Source organism: Oncorhynchus nerka, linkage group LG25, assembly GCF_034236695.1.
Source record: "Oncorhynchus nerka isolate Pitt River linkage group LG25, Oner_Uvic_2.0, whole genome shotgun sequence".
Classification (NCBI taxonomy): Eukaryota; Metazoa; Chordata; class Actinopteri; order Salmoniformes; family Salmonidae; genus Oncorhynchus; species Oncorhynchus nerka.
The window spans coordinates 56,480,847-56,504,049 of NC_088420.1; the positions used below are offsets into that span (position 1 = coordinate 56,480,847).

At 44.0% G+C, this 23,203-nt stretch overlaps 1 protein-coding gene across 7 annotated transcripts in view; it reads right to left on the bottom strand.

Moving 5' to 3' along the window:
• Positions 1-617: 617 nt before the first annotated feature.
• The window catches only part of LOC115109698 (non-muscle caldesmon-like), a 56,817-nt gene continuing 34,231 nt past the window's right edge, over positions 618-23,203 (bottom strand). For 5 of the 7 annotated variants that reach the window (XM_029634936.2, XM_065009891.1, XM_029634937.2 and 2 more), the window contains 14 exons: positions 17,440-17,577; positions 16,841-17,231; positions 16,134-16,739; positions 15,515-15,535; positions 15,304-15,360; positions 14,743-15,021; positions 11,919-12,053; positions 11,025-11,068; positions 10,851-10,923; positions 10,325-10,459; positions 9,861-9,965; positions 6,541-6,609; positions 5,575-5,611; positions 618-3,904 (listed from right to left, as the gene is read on the bottom strand). In XM_029634936.2, the coding sequence (XP_029490796.2) occupies positions 3,888-3,904; positions 5,575-5,611; positions 6,541-6,609; positions 9,861-9,965; positions 10,325-10,459; positions 10,851-10,923; positions 11,025-11,068; positions 11,919-12,053; positions 14,743-15,021; positions 15,304-15,360; positions 15,515-15,535; positions 16,134-16,739; positions 16,841-17,231; positions 17,440-17,577 (2,107 nt within the window). In that variant the 3' untranslated portion in view covers positions 618-3,887. The remainder of the gene's footprint in view (positions 3,905-5,574; positions 5,612-6,540; positions 6,610-9,860; positions 9,966-10,324; positions 10,460-10,850; positions 10,924-11,024; positions 11,069-11,918; positions 12,054-14,742; positions 15,022-15,303; positions 15,361-15,514; positions 15,536-16,133; positions 16,740-16,840; positions 17,232-17,439; positions 17,578-23,203) is intronic. The other 2 variants (XM_029634941.2, XM_029634942.2) reach the window with 2 other exon arrangements.

Sequence of the window (23,203 nt, forward strand, 5' to 3'; positions counted from 1 at the left end):
TCATTGTGAATTTGTTATACACTCCTTATGTAGGTAACCTTCAAATAAAGTGTTACTGAAATGTATGAGGACGCTCCACTCCCCCACTGCCTCCTCTCAATCCTAGAGACAAAATGGTCAAGATAATGAGCAAGCTAAGAACCATCCAAGTTCATATCTGCTCTAGCTGTATCACATTGATTTATGATGGATTCCAAGGCAACGTAAAGGTATGTCTGGATGTAAAGACATGTCAGTATGAAGTAATAGCCCTTACCTGAGCCCAAGGCAGAGACAGATACAGAGGCTGCAATTCCTTAGGGTTCAGAATCCTAACAGGTTTGTTTGGCCAAAAAAGGGTATGTAGTGTGGCCCTTCCTGCTCATGTGACTGCATTGCCCTATGGTTGTTCAGATATTGTTCGAACCTTAAGACAATGGAACCCCAACATATCTGAAGGCATGCGCACGCATACGTGCACGTGCAGACACAGGGTTTCATTGACCACATTCCTTTCCATGAAAGACGTTGCAGATCTCTTTGTCCACCCTTCGCCTTTTGAGAACATCATTCATCCATTAAAACATTCACAAGCTATTGAATAAAAACACAACATCCAAAAACAAAACTATGACACATTCTTAGCTTTTTACATTTGTTTTATTGATGTAGCGGGGACAAGGAAAATCTTGAATCAAAACCTCTGAACAAGGCAGTTCATTATAATAGACATTAGGACTTACTTTACTTACAATACTCTCCTTTATCCCAAGTTTAAAAGAAAAAGGAGCATTCACAGAGATCGATACCACGTCATACTCAGAATGCCAAAGTGAAACATCAATGAGTAAAGAACTGCATTTTAATTAGACGCCTAGTACAGTATTGTATTTTGGTATACATCAGTAAAATCAACTGTCTATAGACAGATGGGTCTTTACTTTTCCCCTTAACTTGCAATACGGTGCAAATCTCAGCTAATGTTACTCTGTGGGAACATTTCCCATGGTGTTTCAAAATGATGCAAAGAATCCTTTAAAAAATCAAATACAATGAATTACTTGAAAATGTGTAAACAAAAGAGGACATACTTAAGAATCCCCAGAACATTTGACATATTTGGTTTTGAAATGATAGATGCGGTTAATGAGGTCAATAGAAGTCGACCAAAACAATGGAAATGCCATGGAAACGCACAGGGGAAAGAAGCCATGGAGGAAAGATCGCGAATCTCTTTATTGCCCCCAGGAAAATGTGCCTACATTTAGGCTATTGTCTTTGAAACTATGCTGAGGTAAAAAAAAAAAAAATCGGAGTACAATGCTTGTATTGATGTCAACCCCAATACATATGTCATCCTCATCAATCAACTGCATTACAGTTAAAAACGACTTTGACTACCAGCACCGATTTTTCTATGCTAGCTATGCTACCAGCTTTTACGAACAGGTGTTAGCATTTAGCAGTCACTTCTTCTAAACCTGAAAATGGACTTACTTCTAAATGTTATGCAGCGTAAACAGCCAAATATATCCAAATCGAACTTTAGTAACGACATTGTGGACCTGTTACAATACATAAATCATCACAGATTTGGCATTGTTAGGATCAGATAGGGGAGGAAATGGAGCCGACAGAGAGGGCTGCCTCGCTTCTAGCTCTTACAAGCATTTCGCTACACCTGCAATAACATCTGCTAAACACGTGTACCTGACCAATCCAATTTGATTTGAGATTTGTTGAACGTGCGCCAATCCGGTGTCCTTCTTCTATCCCCCAATGGTCTATGTTCCATTGGCCTCTTTACTGCATCTATGCCTCCTCATTGTTTAAAACGTTGGTCTAAAAAAACCTAGTCTCTTTGGCTTAGTTGTGAAAATCTTCATGGAACAATGTGATATGACTCCTGTCTCTTTGGGTGATTGTTAACTTCAGTCAAACGGTCACACCTTTCCTGGATAGTCCTTAATACCAATAGCCTTATTATACATTGAGACCTTTAAGCCCAACCAAGGAGTGATTAACCCTCTGATAATCTTGCTACAGTCCTGGGCATTATTTATCCAATGATTTTGAGGGGGTTAGTTTAGCAACCAGTGCTTATTGGGAAATAAGTTGTAGTTCATGGTTTATTTCACCTGGAGAGCAGGTGTCCATATTAGGACAGCCTCCTCGTGACCATGTGGCAGTCCGAATATTGACATCCGTAAACATAAAATAAGTCAAGTATTTAGAGGCTTATCAGCCCAAACCCAGCTAAGCGGGACCAAAGAATCAGTCAACGAAAAGTATATTTGGGAGGAAAAAACAGCTGTGATGCCATAAAACTCATTTTGATATTTCCAGAAATGGAATACAAAATGTGAACACATCTCAAAAAAGCTGTGATAGTGGATACTGCTAATTCATAACTAAAAACTAAAATACCCCGTTCGACTGAATAATGTGAATATGCACTACAATGACACCATCACGTCACCATTACACTGTGAGCAAAGATATCGAAGTGATGAATGTGACAAACATCTATCCTGACATATAGGTAGTACATGTATATGATCAGACTGCCAGCTAATGTCAACCTTATGGAAGCTTTTCTTGAAAAATAGAAAAAAATAAAAGTACAACCAAATTCAGTTCAGTATGGCTATTTGGATAGATACCTTATTCAATTCTTAGTGTATCTCTTCAGAAGACGCATTACATTTTGGATAACTTTGAAAACGTTTTTTTAAGGTTTCTTATCTATTCTTTGAATTTCTTTTGTTTATCAAAGAAATTAAGTCGAGCCCAAAAGGGTGGGGGGGATACAATATTTTTCATTACACTAACATAAATTATTTCCAAATGTCATTTTCACAGCATAAATTCTATGACGATGTACAAGGGATTGTGCAAAGGCTGGAGGGGTTGGAACCGTTTCAGGGATCAGACCGGAAAATAATGACATCTTTCGATGAACAGAATCAGAACCAGGAATTAAAGTGATCTAGAGTATACTGTTCTGGAACAGAAGCATTATTGTTCAAGCATGGGAACTGTTTAATAACGTTATTTTATACATTCTGGGGTTTTCCTGTCCCACAAAAACAAAAAAAACAAAGCACCTCTGCAAAGCCCACACTCAAAAACGTATTCCAGTGTGTGCCTGCCAGCTGAAAATCTTCGCCGGTGTTTATGTGTGTGTCGGCTACATGCCCCACCCCCTCTGAAGCATAGGCTACTGTAGCCTACTGATGTTACGAGCGTGATTCAGAAATTAAGGAGAGAGATTTTTTAGTAGAGAAGAATGGATTAACTTTTTCATTGCTAGTTAAGGACACTATAGCACACACAAGCTTGTTATCTAGCTAAATAGCTCTAGTCCAACATTAAGCCAACTCTCGAAAGTTCAAAGACATTCAAAGTTCCTTCATAGAAGCCGCTCCTCCGTACCTATAATTCTGTGGGTCTAATTCAGAAAATGCATGTCATAACAAGATGCCCAGCACTTCAAGCCAAGCCTCCTCCTCCACCCTCTCTCCCCACCCGCAAAATTTTAGTCGCATCTCGTGACCTACACTTGTCTGTCCAATGCATGTTAACAACTATAGCTTGCCCACTCCATAGCATGCTGCTCTATCCGCAATGATTGGTGAAGTCATATAGAAAAATAGATTTTAGAGGTTTAAAAAGGAACAGAAAGGAACGCTATATTTATTTTGGGGGGTTTCGAACAGGTTCAGAACTTGCTGGTCAGAACAGTGGAACGGAACAAAAAAAAATAATGTTTCTGTTCAGAACTGAAAGATAATGGGTGCCAACCCCCGCAGGGCTGTTATGGAGATATTTTTGGTTATGAATACACAGAGTAGAGTCTTGTATTTCATCAGTTTGGGCTTCTTCCTCAGGGTTTTTACTTTTGATCATTAGCGTCCCACACCTGCTGAGAGAGATAGGGAGGAAAATATCATTAGTCCTGAGGAAAAGTTGCAAAAAGTCACAAACAAAAAGTCTCAAAAAGTGGCAAAACAGTGCAAGGAAACAGAGAACAACCAGTACAGCCAAACTCTTAAAAATGTGTCTTAAAAAATAATCACTAAGAATCACTAAAATAAGTATACTTCTACTTCTAAGTGAGTCATAGTTATTCAATTCTAACTCCCAGAGATAAATATGTATCCACTCCTTCAGAATATGGCATAGCTTATCAAACGTTATTAGGTGTTAATAGAGACACTGACTGATTAACAAGTCATCTAATTTTAGAGCTGTTCTTAAAAATATATATATATGTGTGTGTGTGTATGTGTGTGTGTGTGTGTGTGTGTGTGTGCACGTACAAACATGTGTGCGTGAATGTGTTCAAGTACAGTGAAGTGTGTGTGTGTGTTTGTGTACAAGCATGCATGTGTGCGCAAGTGAGTTAGTGTATGTGTGTGTGTGTGTGTGTGCAGTTGTGTATATCAGACCCAGTAGGCGCTACCTTTGTTGACACATATTCTGAGGCCCCTGCAGTGACACTAGTTTTAGTGATTGATAGCTCTAACAATGTAATTTTCCCTTCAGTTCATTCCCAGTGGGCTATTTCAGCTGAAGATCTGGGAAGGTTGCACGGGTGGGGGCGCTAGATAGGGTGACACCCAAGCGAGTGCGGACAGCTTTTCCTTCCTCCAGGGTCTGACTCAGACAGTGTTTGAGGGATATCCCCAGTTTGGGTTAGACTGGGCTGAGGGTGCTACTAATGATACAGTATATACCGTATTGGGGGAACTATAAAAGTAGCACAGTAGTGAGAAAGGTACTTGGGCAGAAACGTGTACTGTATAATCAATATAACTTGTTACCCATAGGAATCATATCTCTTTGATGTGTCAGTATCTACTGTTGCTAGTCTCACTCAACAGCCACTGAGATTACACCGTAAGCAACTACAATTGACCCCGTAAGAGTATAAGCCTTGACAACATTACGGTTGCGTGTAAAAGCCGAGTGAGGGAGGCTACTTTGCAGCTCAAACGGCTGGTAATCCTCCACAGCCCTATGGGCATAATGCAACAATAGTGTGACAATAGCAGCTGCACTGTGGCATGCGTGGCATCATGCCGACGGTCTGCACAGTATTCATCAGGTCCAGGTGGCGTGGGGTGACCTACGCAGGGCAGCGGAGGCATCCCACTATATAGGGAATAGGATTCCATTTGGGATGCCTCCGCTGCCCTGCGTTGTTTAACCCCCACGCTACCTAGACCATTTGGGACACAGGACATGACAGGTTCCTTGCACAGAGAAATAAGGTCAGTGAGAACGGGCCCTTTAAATATAGAACAATAATGCAATGAGGCAACGGAACATGCCCAATATGTCCGTCCAAAGGATTTGATTTACGGTGGCCAGCGAACTCGGGTAGAGTGGAGGACAGACGTAGGAGTTATGGACACGGCTCCATTGGGGGATGTAAATCAATTCAAGGATGGGTGTGGGTGGGTGTCCTTCATGAGAGGAAAAAGTCTCCGTAGCCTCAGCTTCTTTCGTTCTGTGACGATGTCACTCACAACAGGTTCGGGAAAAAGCACGCGCGCACACGTTCACATCATGGTGAGAAAACTCACTTACCATTTGTGACAGATTTGTTCTTGCCTCCAACTGTCACCTGTTAACAGAAAACAAGGGGACACAAAGTTACTAAACCATCTAATCTTTGCCAGTGAAATGACTGTATTTCAAGGTGAATCGTGTTTTACCAAGGGGCAATCATTATTACTTATTCAAACTTCATATACTTCAGGGTCATGCATTTTAATATGCTAAACTGACTCACAAGGAGTGTACTCAGGAATGAGAGTGAAGAAAGTGTGACAACGATGTATCAGCAAACCAGAATTGAACATGACTAGGAAACGTTATGCTAGAGTACTGAAATTCCGACAGAAGAACATCCTTTCTTAACATTCCTGGAACTATTTGAGAACATTCCCAATGTCAAACCAGTTGGAGAACATTCCTGGAACATTTCCTGTAAAGGTGCAGCTGACCCATAATGTGTCATGGCGTTGGTGACGTAGAATACATAGGGGTATAATCACAGCAGGTTAAGATAACTCAGTAGCCTGCTGTTTTGCCATCTCCTATGGTCATTGTTTGGTGTGACAAACAGATCTGGGATCAGGCTAAAGACTAAGTACCTGGTGGTGTAACGTGCAAAACTTTCCTTTTGCTCAATACCATTACCTCTTCTGCTTATCGAGGTTTAAAGGTGCAGTCAATTACGTTGACTGTTTCAAATGGGGAAGAGTAGAATCACAGAATCCTGTGTTATTGTACATCCTAAGAAGTGATTCATCTTTGGCACACTGTACTGTTGCCTAATCAGTACTGTTGCCTAATCACCCTAAACCCAACACTTGTGGAGATCTGAGAGATTGGACAGATGTTGGCAATATGGCAAAAAATACACCTAGCCTGTTAGAGGGCAAGGTGGAGCTATCCCCATTCTGTTAACATCAAATCCTCTCTGTTCTCCATGTGTCTGGGGATAGGGGCTGTTTCGGGGCAGGGCCATCGTCTGATCGACTAGCTCACCTTAGCAGGGGAGGAGCCCTTAGTTTCCCATAGGCTGCGCTTGTTGCCCACGTCAACAGGTTTCAGGTCCTGCAAGAGAACACAGAGCATAACGTGGGGAAGAAGCCATAGTGAGGCTACAGTGCATTTCATCTGAACAAAAGCATGGATGGAACTACGCTGGATGCTAAGAAGTGCATCAATGGGTGGTGAATGATCACGACTAAATTGCTAATCGTGTATTGAGGAACTAAAAATGTACATGTTTCCACCAATGGCGCTTTCAAGAAAGTACTTTTGAAAGATGTCAGATGCATATGGCTAACATGACAAACTGGATCATACTATACCTTTCCCACAGATAAAATCAATCAGAAGACAGAACAGAAAAGTACAGAAGGAAGGAAAGTTCCGGAGGAGGAAAACTGCAGAGCTAGTCAAGTAGAAGAGAGGAAAATAAAGAAGTTGTTAAACAACAGTAATTGATAGACAGACATTTTCTCAAAACAAATAGCCTGCCTCAAAAGCTAAATGCAAATCTAAGCAAAACATTTCATATAACATACAGAAGGAGTGCTTTACAACTTCTCTCCATGAGAGGGAAACCTTGTAGCGTTCATGTAGAAGCAACTTGGCTCTTACAAGTACTTGTGGCCAGAAGGAATGGGACTCAAGATAAAACCTCATAAATGTCAGGTTCGAACAAAGTGGCTTGCCAATTCAACAGTATGCCTCACATACTGTTCTGCCTGTCTCTAATAGAACTGGTCAAATTAGCCTGCTAGCAAGCTATAATGAATAGGATGCACTGGCTGTCACAAATGGCCTCAACATCACACTGGATATGGCATTTACTTTAGATATACATCCAATTTAGGATACCTGTATCCTACACATCGGTTATACACAGAAATTATCTAGTTTAACTCTCTAGTTTTAAACTAAATTAGAAATGAAAACAAATCAACTGCAAAAGTTGTTTTTTATGAAACTGGTCGTCAACTGAAAACATTTGAGAGACTTTACATTTTTTGATTGGTCCTATACAGAAAGTCACATTGTCACCAAGATCTAAAACGTCCCCTCAAGACACTGTTTACACACTTCCATAAACCACACACTCATGTGCCATGGCGTGATGTTCGCAAACTTGATGTACGCAAACTTCTCTTATCGTACTCTGTCAGCAGTAAGATAACGTTAAAGTAACTATCCAGTCCAAGCAAGGTGAAATATTGCCTGACAGTGGCTGATGTGGAGGGCAGAACCAGGGAGGTACACTATATATACAAATGTATGTGGACACCCCTTCAAATGAGTGGTTTTGGCTATTTCAGCCACACCTGTTGCTGACAGGTGTATAAAATCGAGCACACAGCCATGCAATCTCCACGGACAAACATTGGCAGCATAATGGACTTATTGCAGTGTCTTTCAAAGTGTCAACTGCCTCTGTAAGCAACGTCAGCACAATAACTGTTCGTCGGGAGCTTCATGAAATGGGTTTCCATGGCCGAGCAGCCGCACTCAAGCCTAAGATTGTAAGTCGCTCTGGATAAGAGCGTCTGCTAAATGACTTAAATGTAAATGTAAGATCACCATTTGCAATGCCAAGTGTCTGCTGGAGTGGTGTAAAGCTCGCCGCCATTGGACTCTGGAGCAGTGGAAAAGTGTTTTTTGAAGTGATGAATCACGCTTCACCATCTGGCAGTCCGACGGATGAATCTGGGTTTGGCGGATGCCAGGAGAACTCTACCTTCCCCAATACATAGTAGCAACTGTAAAGTTTGGTGGAGGAATAATGGTCTGGGGATATTTTTCCATGGTTCGGGCTAGGCCCCTTAGTTCCAGTGAAGGGTCATCTTAACGCTACAGCATACAATGACATTCTAGACAATTCTGTGCTTCCATCTTTGTGGAAGGCCCTTTCCTGTTTCAGCATGACAATGACCCTGTGCACAAGGCAAGGTCCATACAGAAATGGTTTGTTGAGATCTGTGTGGAAGAACTTGACTGTCCTGCACAGAGCCCTGACCTCAACCCCATCAAACACCTTTGGGATGAATTGGAATGCCGACTACGAGCCTGGCCTAATCGCCCAACATCAGTGTCTGACCTCACTAATGCTCTTGTGGCTGAATGGAAGCAAATCCCCACAGCAATGTTCCAACATTAGTGGAAAGCCTTCCCAGAAGAGTGGAGGCTGTTCCAGCAGCAGAAAGGGGACCAACTCCGTATTAATACCCATGATTTTGAATCAGATGTTCAACAAGCAGGTGTCCACATACTTTTGGTCATGTAGTGTATGTTGGCATCCTGCCACCTGGCACACAACTATCGTACTTCTGTTGTTTGTTTGGTCTTTTTCTCGCCTGAAATTGAAAGAGAGAGATGCTGCTTATGAACAGGTGACTGGAGACAATAGTTTGGTTGAACAGTACAGATACAACCTACGCAGATCGGTTGAGATTCAGCGGGTCAGACACAAGGCGTATGTGGCAGGGGCTCCTAACGATCACGGATTACGAAAAGAAAGCCAGCCGCATCGCGATCACCAACACCACCCACCCTAGCTAAACACCTTTTTCGCACGATTCAAGCATATTGGCCCTGAGCTCCCGAGGAGAGACCCTGATGACATGGGCTACATACTCATGGTATTCAATGAGGACGTATGTAAGTCATTCAAACGTGTTAACCCTAGCAAGGCAATGTGCAGACCAGCTGGCTGTTCTCTGACCTTTTCAATGTCTCTGTAGCTCAGGTGGCCACTCAAGATACCCACTATCATCCCAGTGCCCAAGAAAGGGAAGGTAACTGAACTGACAACCTCCATCCTCATGGAGAGCGTACTGTCGGGCTGCATCACAGCCTGGTACGGCAACTCCACTGCCGCGGACCGCGAGGTGCTTCAGAGGATGTTATGCACAGCCGAATGCGCCACTGGGTGCCCACTGCCTGCCCTCCAGGACACCTACAACACCAGGTGTTGCAGGAAGGCCAAGAAGAAGGGACCCCAGATACTATTTGTTTTATTTCACTCAGTCCTGCATGTTGGAGCTAGGAGCCAATGATTTTCGCTGTACCCTGCAGTCACACCTCCAACCAGGCAGTACGTTCGCAGTGCTCCCAGACCGTTTGTGTACAGTGTCTCCACGTCTGACATGATGCGTGTATATAAATCCTATTTCAGCGTGTTTCCACTAGTGTAGTTCACAAGTTGAAAGACAAATGGATGATCGTATAGACGTGCACTCACCAGGTCGGCCATTTGGGGTCATTAGACTACAGCTAGCCATATTTTCAAGTTAAAGAGCTCAATCGTGTGTGTTTGTCCTTACGTCAGCCTTCTCAGCTGCGGCTGCAGCTGCCTTGCCAGTGTCTGCTGGGCTCTTGCCCCAGCCTTTGGTCAGTCCAGCCACACCCACTTTAATATCAGCAGCATCCTGGGAAGAAGATGGAGAAGTAGGCCGTCATTCATGACTTACAGTCAGCGATTGTCCTCCTGTCTCCCAATCGCTTCTTATTTTGACATTTGAGTCATTTAGCAGATGCTCTCATCCAGAGCACCTTACAGGAGCAATTAGGTTAAGTGCTCAAGGGCACATCAGATGTTTCACCTCGTCAGCTCGGGGATTCAAAAAAGCGACATTCCACTTACTGGCCCAACTCTCTTAATAGCTAGGCTACCTGCTGCCCTTCTCCCTCTCTCCCTTTCCCTCTCTCAATCCCCCCCCCCCCCACACTCTCTCTCTCCTTCATCCATGTCTCCCCGTTCCTCTCCTGACTCCCTCTCCTCCCTCACCTTATTCATAGGCTTGGGGCTTTCAGTGGCCACCCCAACGTTCCCTTTCTCCCACATGCTCTTGATGTTGCGGATGCTTGGTGTCTCTGGCAGGTCTGAAACCGGAGACTTAGGAGACCTCACATCCCGGTTGGTCTATGGAGAGGGAAAGGAGACATTTCATTTGTACATTTTGGTCATTTAGCAGACGCGCTTATCCAGAGCAACTTACAGTCAGACATCAAGATAATGCCACTTAAAAATAAATAAATAAATAGAGTAACTGGGAGACAAGTGATTGTGTTTGTATTCCATTTATTTAGTTATTTAACCTTTATTTAACCATAAAAGTCAGATGAGAGCCACTTCTCAATTCACAATGATGACTACAAATGGACAAAAAGGTCCTCAACAAGACACAATCACCTCATTTCTGCCTCCTAGCTTTTTATTGGATTTTTGTACTCATTCTGTCATCTTATGACATGATGAGTCGGCCTCACGATGCCCTGGAACACTATGCATTTAGGATGTGTCCATGCCTTACCTGAACTGCAGCAGTGTATAGGTCCAGTCTGTTGCCTATCTTGGAGACAATAGGAGCATGTGATGTCTTACAGCTGTAGGAGCGAGAACACACAAACCGTGAGTACAATGCAGTACACTCTAGACTGAAGGTTTACATGAATACCAGTAGAAGTAAAAGGCAAGGAATGCTCACCCTTTCTGGGCTCTCTGGTTCAGGAATTCTGCTCTCTCCCCAATCTAAAAACACAGAGAATAGACTAACTTAATTACACTTGTAAACACATTGTTGACATGCAACACACAGGTGATGCAATTGTCTGCTGCTCTCTCTCTCGGTCCCTCTCTTTCCATTTCGTCTTTTCTCCCTTTAGACTAAAATTCGTACCATTCTTGGGCAGTTAGTTCTGTGAGATCTGAACAAAGTGAACCCAATGGTGATGACTCAGTGTTGTGTTGAGGAGTCAGAGACTATATTTTCTGGCTCTGTGAGACTATACTGTCACAGAGCCAGTATAAGCAGGGTCCTGTCAGCTCCTGAGCCCCGGGCCGGGAACCCAGAGCTGCTGTTTATGATAAATGACAAGTCCATAACGAGTGTGCGCACAAACACATGCAAGCCTTACACTCAGGCAGGCACACACGTACACAAACACATTCTCACACACACACACACACACACCTCATACTGCTAGCTGTGGATGCTCCCAAAATAATTGTCACAATAAATTCCTCTCAGTCCTAGACCTCCTCTAAACACCCATATTTGAGCACAGTTGTGAAACCAGCAGAAAAATCCCTGTTCTGCACTTGTCATGGAGAATTTCTGTTTTTATGAAAAGCTGTCTATCATTCAGAGGAAATAGAAACAGGCTTAACAATTAATGAATTACATAGCAGTTCCCCATGTTTGTATGAGAATAATTCTGTGGATCTTTACTCAAGGCTTTGCATTGTATTGCTTTATGGGAAGACATTGCACATCAATATGGACACAATATCTATAGGCGATAGCTTTTGTTAATCGTCAACGGATCTCTCTCAGTTACTGTAATGATATCATCTGTAGCGGAAGCCTATAGGGCCTCACCTTGCCCTTGGGCGTGACACCCAATGCGAAGGGTTTCTTGTCTCCGTCGCCCGATTCCTCGATCATCTGTTTCTTCTTCTCTGCAGCCTCTTTTCTTCTTTGCTCTATCTCTTCCTTCAACCTCTTCCTCTCCTCCTGTTAGAACCAGAGCAATAGCCCATTTAACCATCATTGTTATCGTTAGGGTTAAGGTTAAACCGGGATGAAGACATGAAGCTAGGGTTAGTTTTTTTTTTACTAGGCACAAAATTGAAGAAAACGTTCTGAAATGGGGTGAAAACATGTTTGTTTTTTAAAAATAATTGAGCTGTTCAATAAAGCAGGTAGTGATTCAAAAGAGTTTGTGCAAAAAGAGTCAATACAAGTAGTCTGGGTAGCTGTTTGGGTAACTATTTAGCTCTTATGGCTTGGTGGTAGAAGCTGTTCAGGGTCCTGTTGGTGCATCGGTACCGCTTGCCATGCGGTAGCAGAGAGAACAGTATAACTTGGGAGGTTAGAGTCTTTGAACATTTTTAGGGCCTTCCTCTGATATCGCCTGGTATAGAGGTCCTGGATGATAGGGTGCTTGGCCCCAGTGATGTACTGGGCCGTTCGCACGACCCTCTGTAGCGCCTTGCGGTCATATACCAACAAGTTGCCTTTTTGAGGATCTGAGGGCCCATACAAAATCTTTTCAGCCTCCTTAGTGGGAAGAGTCATTGCTGTGCCTTCCTGAATGTGTTAGTGTGTATTGACCATGTTAATTCAATAGTTATGTGGACACTGAGGAATTTGAAGCTCTCAATCCCCTCTACTACAGCCATGTCGATGTGGATGGGGGCGTGCTCAGCCCTCCCGTTTCCTGCAGTCCACAATCAGCTCCTTTGTCTTGCTGACGCTGAGGGAGAGGTTGCTGTCATGGCACCACACTGCCAGGTCACTGATCTCCTCCCTATAGGCTGTCTCATGGTTGTTGGTGATCAGGCCTACCAACGTTGTGTTGTCAGCAAACTTAATGATGGTGTTGGAGTCGTGCGCGACCACGCAGTCATGGATGAACAGGGAGTACAGGAGGGGACTAAGCACGCACCCCTGATGGGCCCCCATGTTGAGGGTCAGCGTGGCAGATGTGTTGTTGCCTACCCTCACCACCTCATAGTCGTAGCGGGATTTCTTATAAGTGTCCGGATTAATGTCCCGCTCCTTGAAAGTGGCAACTCTAGCCTTTAGCTCAATGCGGATGTTGCCTGTAATCCATGGCTTCTGGTTGGGATATGTACATACGGTGACTGGTGTGGTGTATGTTATCAGTTATTATGTATTATTATATATATATATTATTATGTTATTATGTAATCCTGGAATATATTCCAGTCTGTGCTAGCGAAATGGTCCTGTAGCTTAGCATCCGTTTCATTGGACCACTTCCGTATCGAGCACATAACTAGTACTTCCTGTTTGAGTTTGTACTTGTAAGCAGGAACAGGAGGAGAGAGTTATAGCCAGAATTGCAAAAGGGAGGGCGAGAGAGAACCTCTAATACTATTTTTACCCTGTTTTCTCCCCAATTTCGTGGTATCCAATTGGTAGTTACAGTCTTGTCTCATCGCTGCAACTCCCGTACGGACTCGGGAGAGGCGAAGGTCGAGAGCCTTGTGTCCTCCGAAACACAACCCAACCAAGCTTGACACAACTCGGAAGCCAGCCGCACCAATGTGTCGGAGGAAACACCGTACGACTGGCGACCGTGTCAGCGTGCACTGCACCCGGCCCACCCCAGGAGTTGCTAGTGCACGATAGGACATCCCTGCCGGCCAAATTTTCCCCTAACCCAGAAGACGCTGGGCCAATTGTGCGCTGCCCCATGGGTCTCCCGGTCGCAACAGAGCCTGGACTCGAACCCAGAATCTCTAGTGCCTTAGACCACTGCACCACTCGGGAAGTCCTCTAATACTTTTCTGTGTGTCGAGTAAAGGTGATCAAGAATTTTGTCGCCTCTACTTGCACAGGTGACATGCTGATAAAAATGAGGTAAAAGGGATTTCAGTTTCACTGCTTTAAAAACACCGGCCACAGGAAGCGTTGCCTCTGGGTGTGCATTTGCTTGTTTGCTTATGGCCCTATACAGCTTGTTGAGTGTGGTCTTAGTGCCAGCATCGGTTTGTGGTGGTAAATAGACAGCTATGAAAATTGTAGATAAAAACTCATAGTAAACAGTGTAGTCTCATTGCACACCAGCTGTTGTTAAAGAGACACACACCTCCCCCTCATCTTCCTCAAGGCTGCTGACAGGTCTTGATGATGCATTGATGCAAGATGTATATTATCCATGTCTTTGTTCAGCCACGTCTCCAAGAATCACAGAATAGTACAGTTCTCCAGGTCCCGTTGAATAGATTAGTCTCAAATAGAGCTTGTACAGTTTGTTCCCTAGTGACTGTACGTTCTCAAACAGAATGGAGGGTAAAGGCAGTTTATTTGGTCGCCAATGTAGTCTCGTAAGGATGCCCGGCTCGTCTGCCACTTTTCCGCCGTCGCTTCCTCTTTCGAGTCCCGGGGAATTAGGGCCTGATCTAGTAAACAGAGCATCCAGAACTGTAGACTAGTTGAGGTATAAACTGTCATCCAAATCGAGATTAGTGATAGCTGTTCTGATCTCCAGAAGCTATTTTCGGAGACATTATGTATAAAATAAGTTAAGATCAGCGTTAAAAACCTCCACAACATAGCATAATTGGTCAGGAGCCCGTACAACGGCTGCTATCCACTGCAGGGACATTCCACATCTGTCTGTTTGTCCTTCCCCAGTTCCCACCTGTCTGTCTGTCGCTACATCCCCACCCACCTGCTCCTTGGCCTTCTTTTCAGCCAGCTCTGCTTTCTTGTGCTTCTCTTCCTCCTCAATGACCTTCTTCCTCCCCTCCCTCTTCTTCTTCAGCTCCTCCAGCTCGGCCTCAGACTCGTGCTGTTTCTGCTTCATCTTCTCAAACTCCTCGCTGTCCGCCTCGTCACGACGCCGCTTCAGCTCCTCCAGCTTACGCTCCGCCTCCAGGCGCTCCTGGTCCTCGGCCTCGGCGGAGCGCGCCACACCGCCGTTCTGCTGCTTGGAGAGGGAGGACTCCTTCTGTTCAATAGAGGGCACAGATAGATAGGGGTCTATCATGAATCCATTGGTCTATCATTGGAATGAGATTACAATACCCCATCCAACATGCTTTATCTATTTCTATCAATTCACCAATGGAAACCAATTGATGAGTGACGGACCAGTGGATGAGCAACAGACCAGTGGATGAGTTATACACCAATAAAAAGCATAGATATATAGAATAGGTAATGAATGCAACAAACGGTGGTAGTATAACAAGGCAACTGTTTTGTCGGGTGGACAGAAAATGATGCTCACTTCGTCTTTCCTCACTGATCTTAACTTCGGTTTCTCCAACTCCACCTTCGCAGCCTCCTGCATCAAAGTCCAACGACGTAGAAACAAAAACAAAGTTAGAGAATATAAACAAATGGTGTCCAGCATAATATGGACATTTTTTACAATCTATGATGTAGATCATCACCGACATAATATTTCTATTTGAGTCGACATTTCCACTTGATCTTACCCGCTTTTTGGACTTTTCCTCCTTGGTGGGCAGGAACACGGGGAAACATAACAAGGGAAGTCAGATAACTGTGGCATCTATCTACATATGTGAACTGTAGAAGCCAGGCAAATTGCCATACAATGGTGTCCCACTGCAGCCTGCAAGGTGAGAGCAATGCAGATGTACGTTGATGCTGACCACAGACACACACACACTGTGACAACACTGTGACATAACTTAGCCTGGTTGCTGATCTGTTCGTGCCAACTTCTATGGCTCAGTTTGGCATGACAATGATCATAGGAATTGGCAGGACAGAACAAACAGATCTGGGACCAGACTAGGACACAACTGCCCAAGTTCGCAATGATGCAAAGCAACACATCGTGACCACTCTGATCTGTGACCACACCTTAAATCATGGGAGAATGTGGATATGGAAGGGGCCCAAACAGCAAAGATGTAAAACGCAGCAAAACCTGGATAACCCAAATATATCCTCTACATGTGTCATTTAAAATATATTGAATATAACTGTATTATTGAGCGTACTGTATTATGATACAGTAGATATGAGGAACATTGGAGTTATCCAGGATGTGAATGGAGGCAATCACCCTAAAAGTCACACTGATACCTCAACTTTATTTTTTTCCTCTGCTTGCTTTGATTTTTTAGCTTTCTCTTCAGCTTCTTTCTTGAGTTTTGCAGTTTTTTCTTCGTTGAGTTTTGCAGCTTTTTCTTTTTCTTCAGCCTCTTTCTTCAGGTTTACAGCCTTTTCTTTTTCTTCAGCCTCTTTCTTCAGGTTTACAGCCTTTTCTTTTTCTTCAGCCTCTTTCTTCAGGTTTACAGCCTTTTCTTTTTCTTCAGCCTCTTTCTTGAGTTGTGCATTTTTTTCTTCTTCTTTCTTCAATTTTGCAGCTTTTTCCTCTTCTTTTTTAAGTTTTGCAGCTTTCTCTTCCTCTTCTTTTTTAAGTTTTGCAGCTTTCTCTTCAGCTTCTTTCCTTTCTTTTTCAGCCTTTTCCTCAGCCTCTTTCTTGAGTTTTGCTGCAGCCTCTTTTTCTTCCAACTCTTTTTTCTGTTTTTCTTCCTCTTCTTTCTTAGAGATCTCATCAACAGATTTATCCTCTACTGCCATCTTGGGCATAATTGATATTTCAAACCCGCATTCTTGTAGTGGTGCAGCGGGTACAACAAATTCAATACATTTCTCTTGTACTATTTGTGTTTCTTCAATGTCTTCCTATGAGATAAAGTACATTTTGTGTCAATATAACTTCCTGTAAATAACAAAACCTCCCATCCAACATTTATGCCCTTTAACGTTAATCTAGGAAGCCATACCTCTTTCTTCTCTTCCTCCACCTCCTCAGCTTTCTCAGGCTCTGTGACGGGTTCAGGCTCTTCCTCCTTTGGCGTCGCCTCTTCTTCTTTCACCTCCTTCTCCTCCTCTCTACTCCAGGAGTTGGTGGTTACTTCCTCCTGGGCTGGTTTCTCCTCCTTCTCCTCCTCTGTGCCTCGGTGGCGCCCGCTAGGGAAGGTCTCCTCCTGGCTGTTCTCATTACCATCGGTGATGGTAGGGTCGAACTCCTTCTGTCTATCTAGTGCCTCTTTCAACCTCTTCTGTCTGCGTTCCTCCCGCTTGGCCAGGCGGTCCAGGAGTACCACGTCATCCCCATCACCTGCTGAGGAGCTCACCTCTGCACCGGTGGAGGAGGACTCTGTCTCTGTCACACTGTGGAGTGGAGGGGAAAACAGAATTAATTAGTTGTAGACAAGCTATTGGTTAACACTGGAACTTATATTATTGTTACCAGATGGGTTCTTTCTACAGATCAGGGTCTTGTTCAGTAGGGAGAATGGGGTGGTTCTACCTAAAATTTGTAGAAGACATTTTGGTTTTCAAGGATTTGTTCATGTTCTGGGTGTCCTGTGTTCTCTACCTGTGAGTGTTGTTGACCTCTGTTGTCACGGTGCTGCTGCTAGACTCCTCCATCTCCGCCTTTTTCATTCGTTCCTCACGAGCGTTTCTCCTACGCTCGCGAGCCGCCTCCTCATCATCATCAGTTGTGCCGAAGCCCCTGAAACAAGCCAAGACGTACACATAAATGGGAGATGTTAGCCTTTTGCGTACAATTATTACTGCCATACAAATGACTGATATTATCCCAATGCCTATTGCATATCATTAGGATTCCCATACATACCAAACCATCACTACAATTATTTTCACCTATAGTGGTTCACATAACAATTGTAAGAAATCAAGTTTTTGTTTCATCAAGCGTTTTACAGAGGGACATTTATAAGCTTCCGGACATTTATTTCCACCCTGGGGAGTTACTTACATTGTGTCCCAAATGGCACCCTATTGAGTGCACTACTTTTGACCAGGGCCCATAGGGCTCTACAATTAGTAGGGAATAGGTAGGGAATAGTAGGGAATAGGGTGCCATTTGGGATGCAATCTTGGTCTTTAACCAAACATGGAGATAGGGAAGCAGAGAGAAGTGATGTACTGGACTTGGTCTCTGTTACAGTTATCTACATGGGAGGTGAATGTAAATTGTGTGTATATAGGCAGGTACAAACATACAGTATGTTGGGCTGAGAAGAGCCTAATTCCATCTCCGTTCTTTATACAACACTAAATCTGCCATGTAGTCATGGCCTAATCCTTATGTCCCAAAGTGTGATTATATAGAGTACATACACGTATTTAAGACACCTTACTGTAGATACAGCCACAGCTTTTAAAAGAGCAGTCTTAAACAGATTCATTTGTAGATGGGTTTACACTACAGACCCTATTGCAAGCATTCACAAAGAACATGCTAAATGGAGCTACACACAGGTTCAGACTAACAGGAAAACGCTAAAGTTCAGACTGCTCATCCGTCTAACCAACAATCTCGTACTGCTTTGAGAGAGATGATCCAGCCATAGACCTTACACTGCACAGTAGTGCCGACGGTCTCACAAACTATTCAAAGATGAATTATCAGGTCTCGTCAGTCAAACACGTGACCCTGTACTGATCCACCATGTTGTCTCCCAGTGATCTGACCTCCAGAGCAATGACAGATACGGATGGATGGATGGATGGATGGATGGATGGATGGATGGATGGATGGATGGATGGATGGATGGATGGATGGATGGATGCATAGTGTCGTGGTGGTGGAAGGTAAGACTGATAACACACACAGGTATGTATGTGTTGTGAATCAACACGTCACCGAGATGAAAGAGAGGGAGAATAGGGAGAGCCCCAGAGGGAGCACAATGCTCATCAACTGGACTCCCAGCCAAGATAAAGAGAAACCAAAATCCATATCACGATAACTTGACTGAATTATCTCGATAACGATAAATTGAATGACACATTAATGTGGACCACATTTCATTTCTTTTTATTTTATTAACCTTAAAACTACAAAATGTTGTAGCTATCAAGTGGTCCATTATCAATCACCCATATTAGCATACTTGTTTCATTTCAAACTTCACATTTCTATGGTAGGGTTATAGATTATTTATCGCAACAAACCATATCAAGAAAATATCCACGATAACTGGTTGGTTTATTCGGAGTTGATAACTTTTGGTTTATCGTCTCAGCTCTGGGAAGTGGGATACGGAGATAGGAGGGAGCGAGAAATGGAGAAATCAAACAATCTAATCTTCTTATTATTGCCTTCTCTCTTTCCTTATTCATCTCATGTGTGTGTGAGAGGATCCGTGGCTGCAGAGCATGCCATGCCGTCTCTTGCCTTGTTTATGAGGTGAGCAGAGAGCTTGAAATGTCCCGTTGATAGAGAATGGGTATTATTCCCCCCCCCCCTCCCACACACATATAGTACATTTGGAAAGTACTCAGACCCTTTGACTTTTTCCACCTTTTGTTATGTTACAGCCTTATTCTAAAATGTATTAAATAGTTTTTTCCCCCTCATCAACCTACACACAATACCCCATAATTACAAAGTAAAAAAAAATTTTTGAAAAAAATAATACTTTTTAAACAGAAATATCACATTTACATAAGTATTCAGACCCTTTACTCAGTACTTTGTTGAAGCACCTTTGGCAGCGATTACAGCCTTGTGTCTTCTTGGGTATGACACTACAAGCTTGAGACACCTGTATTTTGGGAGTTTCTCCCATTCTTCTCTGCAGATCCTCTCAAGCTCTGTCAGGTTGGATGGGGAGTGTCGCTGCATAGATATTTTCAGGTCTCTCTAGAGATGTTCGGCTATGAAAAGCAAACTGACATTTACTCCTGAGGTGCTGACCTGTTGCACCCTCTACAACCACTGTGATTATTGTTATTATTTGACCCTGCTGGTCATCTCTGAACGTTTGAACATCTTGGCCATGTACTGTTCTAATCTCAAAAAAGGCACAGCCAGAAAAGCACTGGCCACCCCTCAGAGCCTGGTTCCGCTCTAGGTTTCTTCCTAGGTTCCTGCCTTTGTAGGGAGTTTTTCAGAGCCACCGTGCTTCTACATCTGCATTGCTTGCTGTTTTAAGCTGGGTTTCTGTATAGAACTGTGACATCGGCTGATGTAAAAATGTTCAATTGGGTTCAAGTCCAGGGTCTGGCTGGGACACTCAAGGACATTCAGAGACTTGTCTCGAAGCCACTCCTGTGTTGTCTTGGCTGTGTGCTTAGGGTCATTGTCCTGTTGGAAGGTGAACCTTCGCCCCAGTCTGAGGTCCTTAGTGCTTTGGAGCAGTTTCATCAAGGATCTCTCTGTACATTGCTCCATTCATCTTTCCCTCAATCCTGACTGGTTGCTCTGACATGCACTGTCAACTGTGGGACCTTATACAGACAGGTGTGTGCCTTTCCAAATCATGTCCAATCAATTAAATTACCACAAGTGTACTGCAATCAAGTTTTAGAAAGTTATTTATGTTTTTTTACATGTAATAAATGAGGAAAAATGTCTAAAAACATGTTTTCACTTTGTCATTATGCTGTATTGTGAGGAGGATTTTCTCATCGCTTGTCTCATCGCTACAACTCCCGTACGGGCTCGGGAGAGACGAAGGTCGAAAGCCATGCGTCCTCCGAAACACAACCCAACAAAGCCGCACTGCTTCTTAACACAACGCGCATCCAACCCGGAAGCCAGCCGCACCAATGTGTCGGAGGAAACACGGTGCACCTGGTTAGCGTGCACTGCCACAGAAGTCACTAGTGCGGGATGAGACAAGGACATCCCTACCAGCCAAACCCTCCCTAACCCGGACGACACTAGGCCAATTGTGCGTCGCCCCACGGACCTCCCGGTTGCGGCCGGCAGCGACAGAGCCTGGGCGCGAACCCAGAGTCTCTGGTGGCAGAGCTAGCACTGCGATGCAGTGCCCTAGACCACTGTTATTTTGAAGTGGAAATGTCTAGGAGCAACAACGGTTCAGCCTCGAAAAATTGTCTTTCCTCACTACCGAGTTCCAAACTTCCTCTGGAAGCAACTTCAGCACAAGAACTGTTCGTCGGGAGCTTCATGAAATGGGTGACCATGGCCGAGCAGCCGCACACAAGCCTAAAATCACTATGTGCAATGCCAAGCGTCAGCTGGAGTGATGTAAAGCTCGCCACCATTGGACTCTGGAGCAGTGGAAACGCGTTCTCTGGAGTGATGAAGCACGCTTCACTATCTGGCAGTCCGACGGAAGCATCCGAGTTTGACGGATGCCAGGAGAATGCTACCTGCCCCAATGCATAGTACCAACTATACATTTTGGTGGAGGAGGAATAATGGTCTGGGGCTGTTTTTCATGGTTCGGGCTAGGCCCCTTAGTTCCAGTGAAGGGACATTTTAACGCTTGAGCATACAATGCCATTCTAGACAATTCTGTGCTTCCAACTTTGTGGCAAAAGTTTAGGGATGGTCCTTTTCTTCTTTCAGCATGACAATGACCCCATGCACAAAGCGAGGTCCATACAGAAATGGTTTGTCAAGATCATTGTGAAAGAACTTGACTGGCCTGCACAGAGCCCTTACCTCAACCCCATCAAACACTTTTGGGATGAATTGGAACGCTGACTGTGAGCCAGGCCTAATCACCCAACATCCGTACTCGACCTCACTAATGCTCTTGTGGCTGAATGGAAGGAAGTCCTCGCAGCAATGTTTCAATATCTAGTGGAAAGTCTTCCCAGAAGAGTGGAGGCTATTATAGCAGCAAAGGGGGGACCAATTTTTTTATTATTTTTTTTATTTCACCTTTATTTAACCAGGTAGGCCAGTTGAGAACAAGATCTCATTTACAACTGCGACCTGGCCAAGATAAAGCAAAGCAGTTACACATAAACAAACATACAGTCAATAACACAATAGAGAAATCTATGTACAGTGTGTGCAAATGTAGAAGAGTAAGGAGGTAGGCAATAAATAGGCCATAGAGGTGAAATAGTTCAAATGTAGCATTAACACTGGAGTTATAGATGTGCAAATAGATACTGGGGGTGCAAAAGAGCAGGAGGGTAAGTAATATTATGGGGATGAGGTAGTTGGGTATGCTATTTACAGATAGAATGTGTACAGGTACAGTGATCGGTAAGCTGCTCTGACAGCTGATGCTTAAAATTTAGAGAGAGCAATTCGTTCCAGTCATTGGCAGCAGAAAACTGGAAGGAAAGGCGGCCAAAGGAAGTGATGACCAGTGAAATATACCTGCTGGAGCGTCTGCTATGGGTGGGTGTTGCTATGGTGACCTGAGTGAGCTGAGATAAGGCGGGGCTTTACCTAGCAAAGACTTAGATGACCTGGAGCCAGTGGGTTAGGCGACGAATATGTAGTGAGGGCCTGCCAACGAGAGCATACAGGTCGCAGTGGTGGGTAGTATACGGGGCTTTGGTAACAAAACGTATGGCACTGTGATAGACTACATCCAGTTTGCTGAGTAGAGTGTTGGAGGCTATTTTGTAAATGACATCGCCGAAGTCAAGGATGGGTAGGATAGTCAGTTTTACAAGGGTATGTTTGGCAGCATGAGTGAAACTAGACAATAATGCCCACAATTTTGGCATGAGATGTTCGACGAGCAGGTGTCCACATACTTCTGGTCATGTTGTGTGTATACACACACTCAATCATTTACAGATGCTGGGGAGGAGAGGAAGTGCGTGGGTTTTCCGAATGACAAAGGTTGCTCTGAACCATCAGTATTTCTCTTCAAGAATACCATCATACTGTACATACTCATGTTGATATGTTACAGATTATAACAATTGGGGAGGGGGGGGGGGAGACTCAAGTTGTCAGCTCTGAAATAAAAACAGCAGTCAAAACATCCCAGCGTCTACAACGTGTCCTCGGGCCCAGGCCGTGCTGCAGCGAGGCTCCGTGTGTGTGTGAGGCTGCACAGGAAATGCAGGGCAGGAGCCGGACTGTGAGAAAACTGCAGGCCCGCCCTTCAGACCACAGTCAGAGCAGGGGCTGATGGGACTTCAGATAATATTGTAGATACCATACATGCAATGGGCTGTAGTTTCATCCATGAGCAAACAAACAATGCACCGATCGTTGTCTCCTTCATTAAACAGAGAGTGACATACATACAGAGTGACTTCTCACAGCCTCCTGTACCCAACAATACAGATGCTGTCATTTACAGCCTATTCCATTCGACTGTTGACGGAGATGTGACACTTTTAGATTTGATACAAAATTGTGGGCATTAATGTCTAGTTTC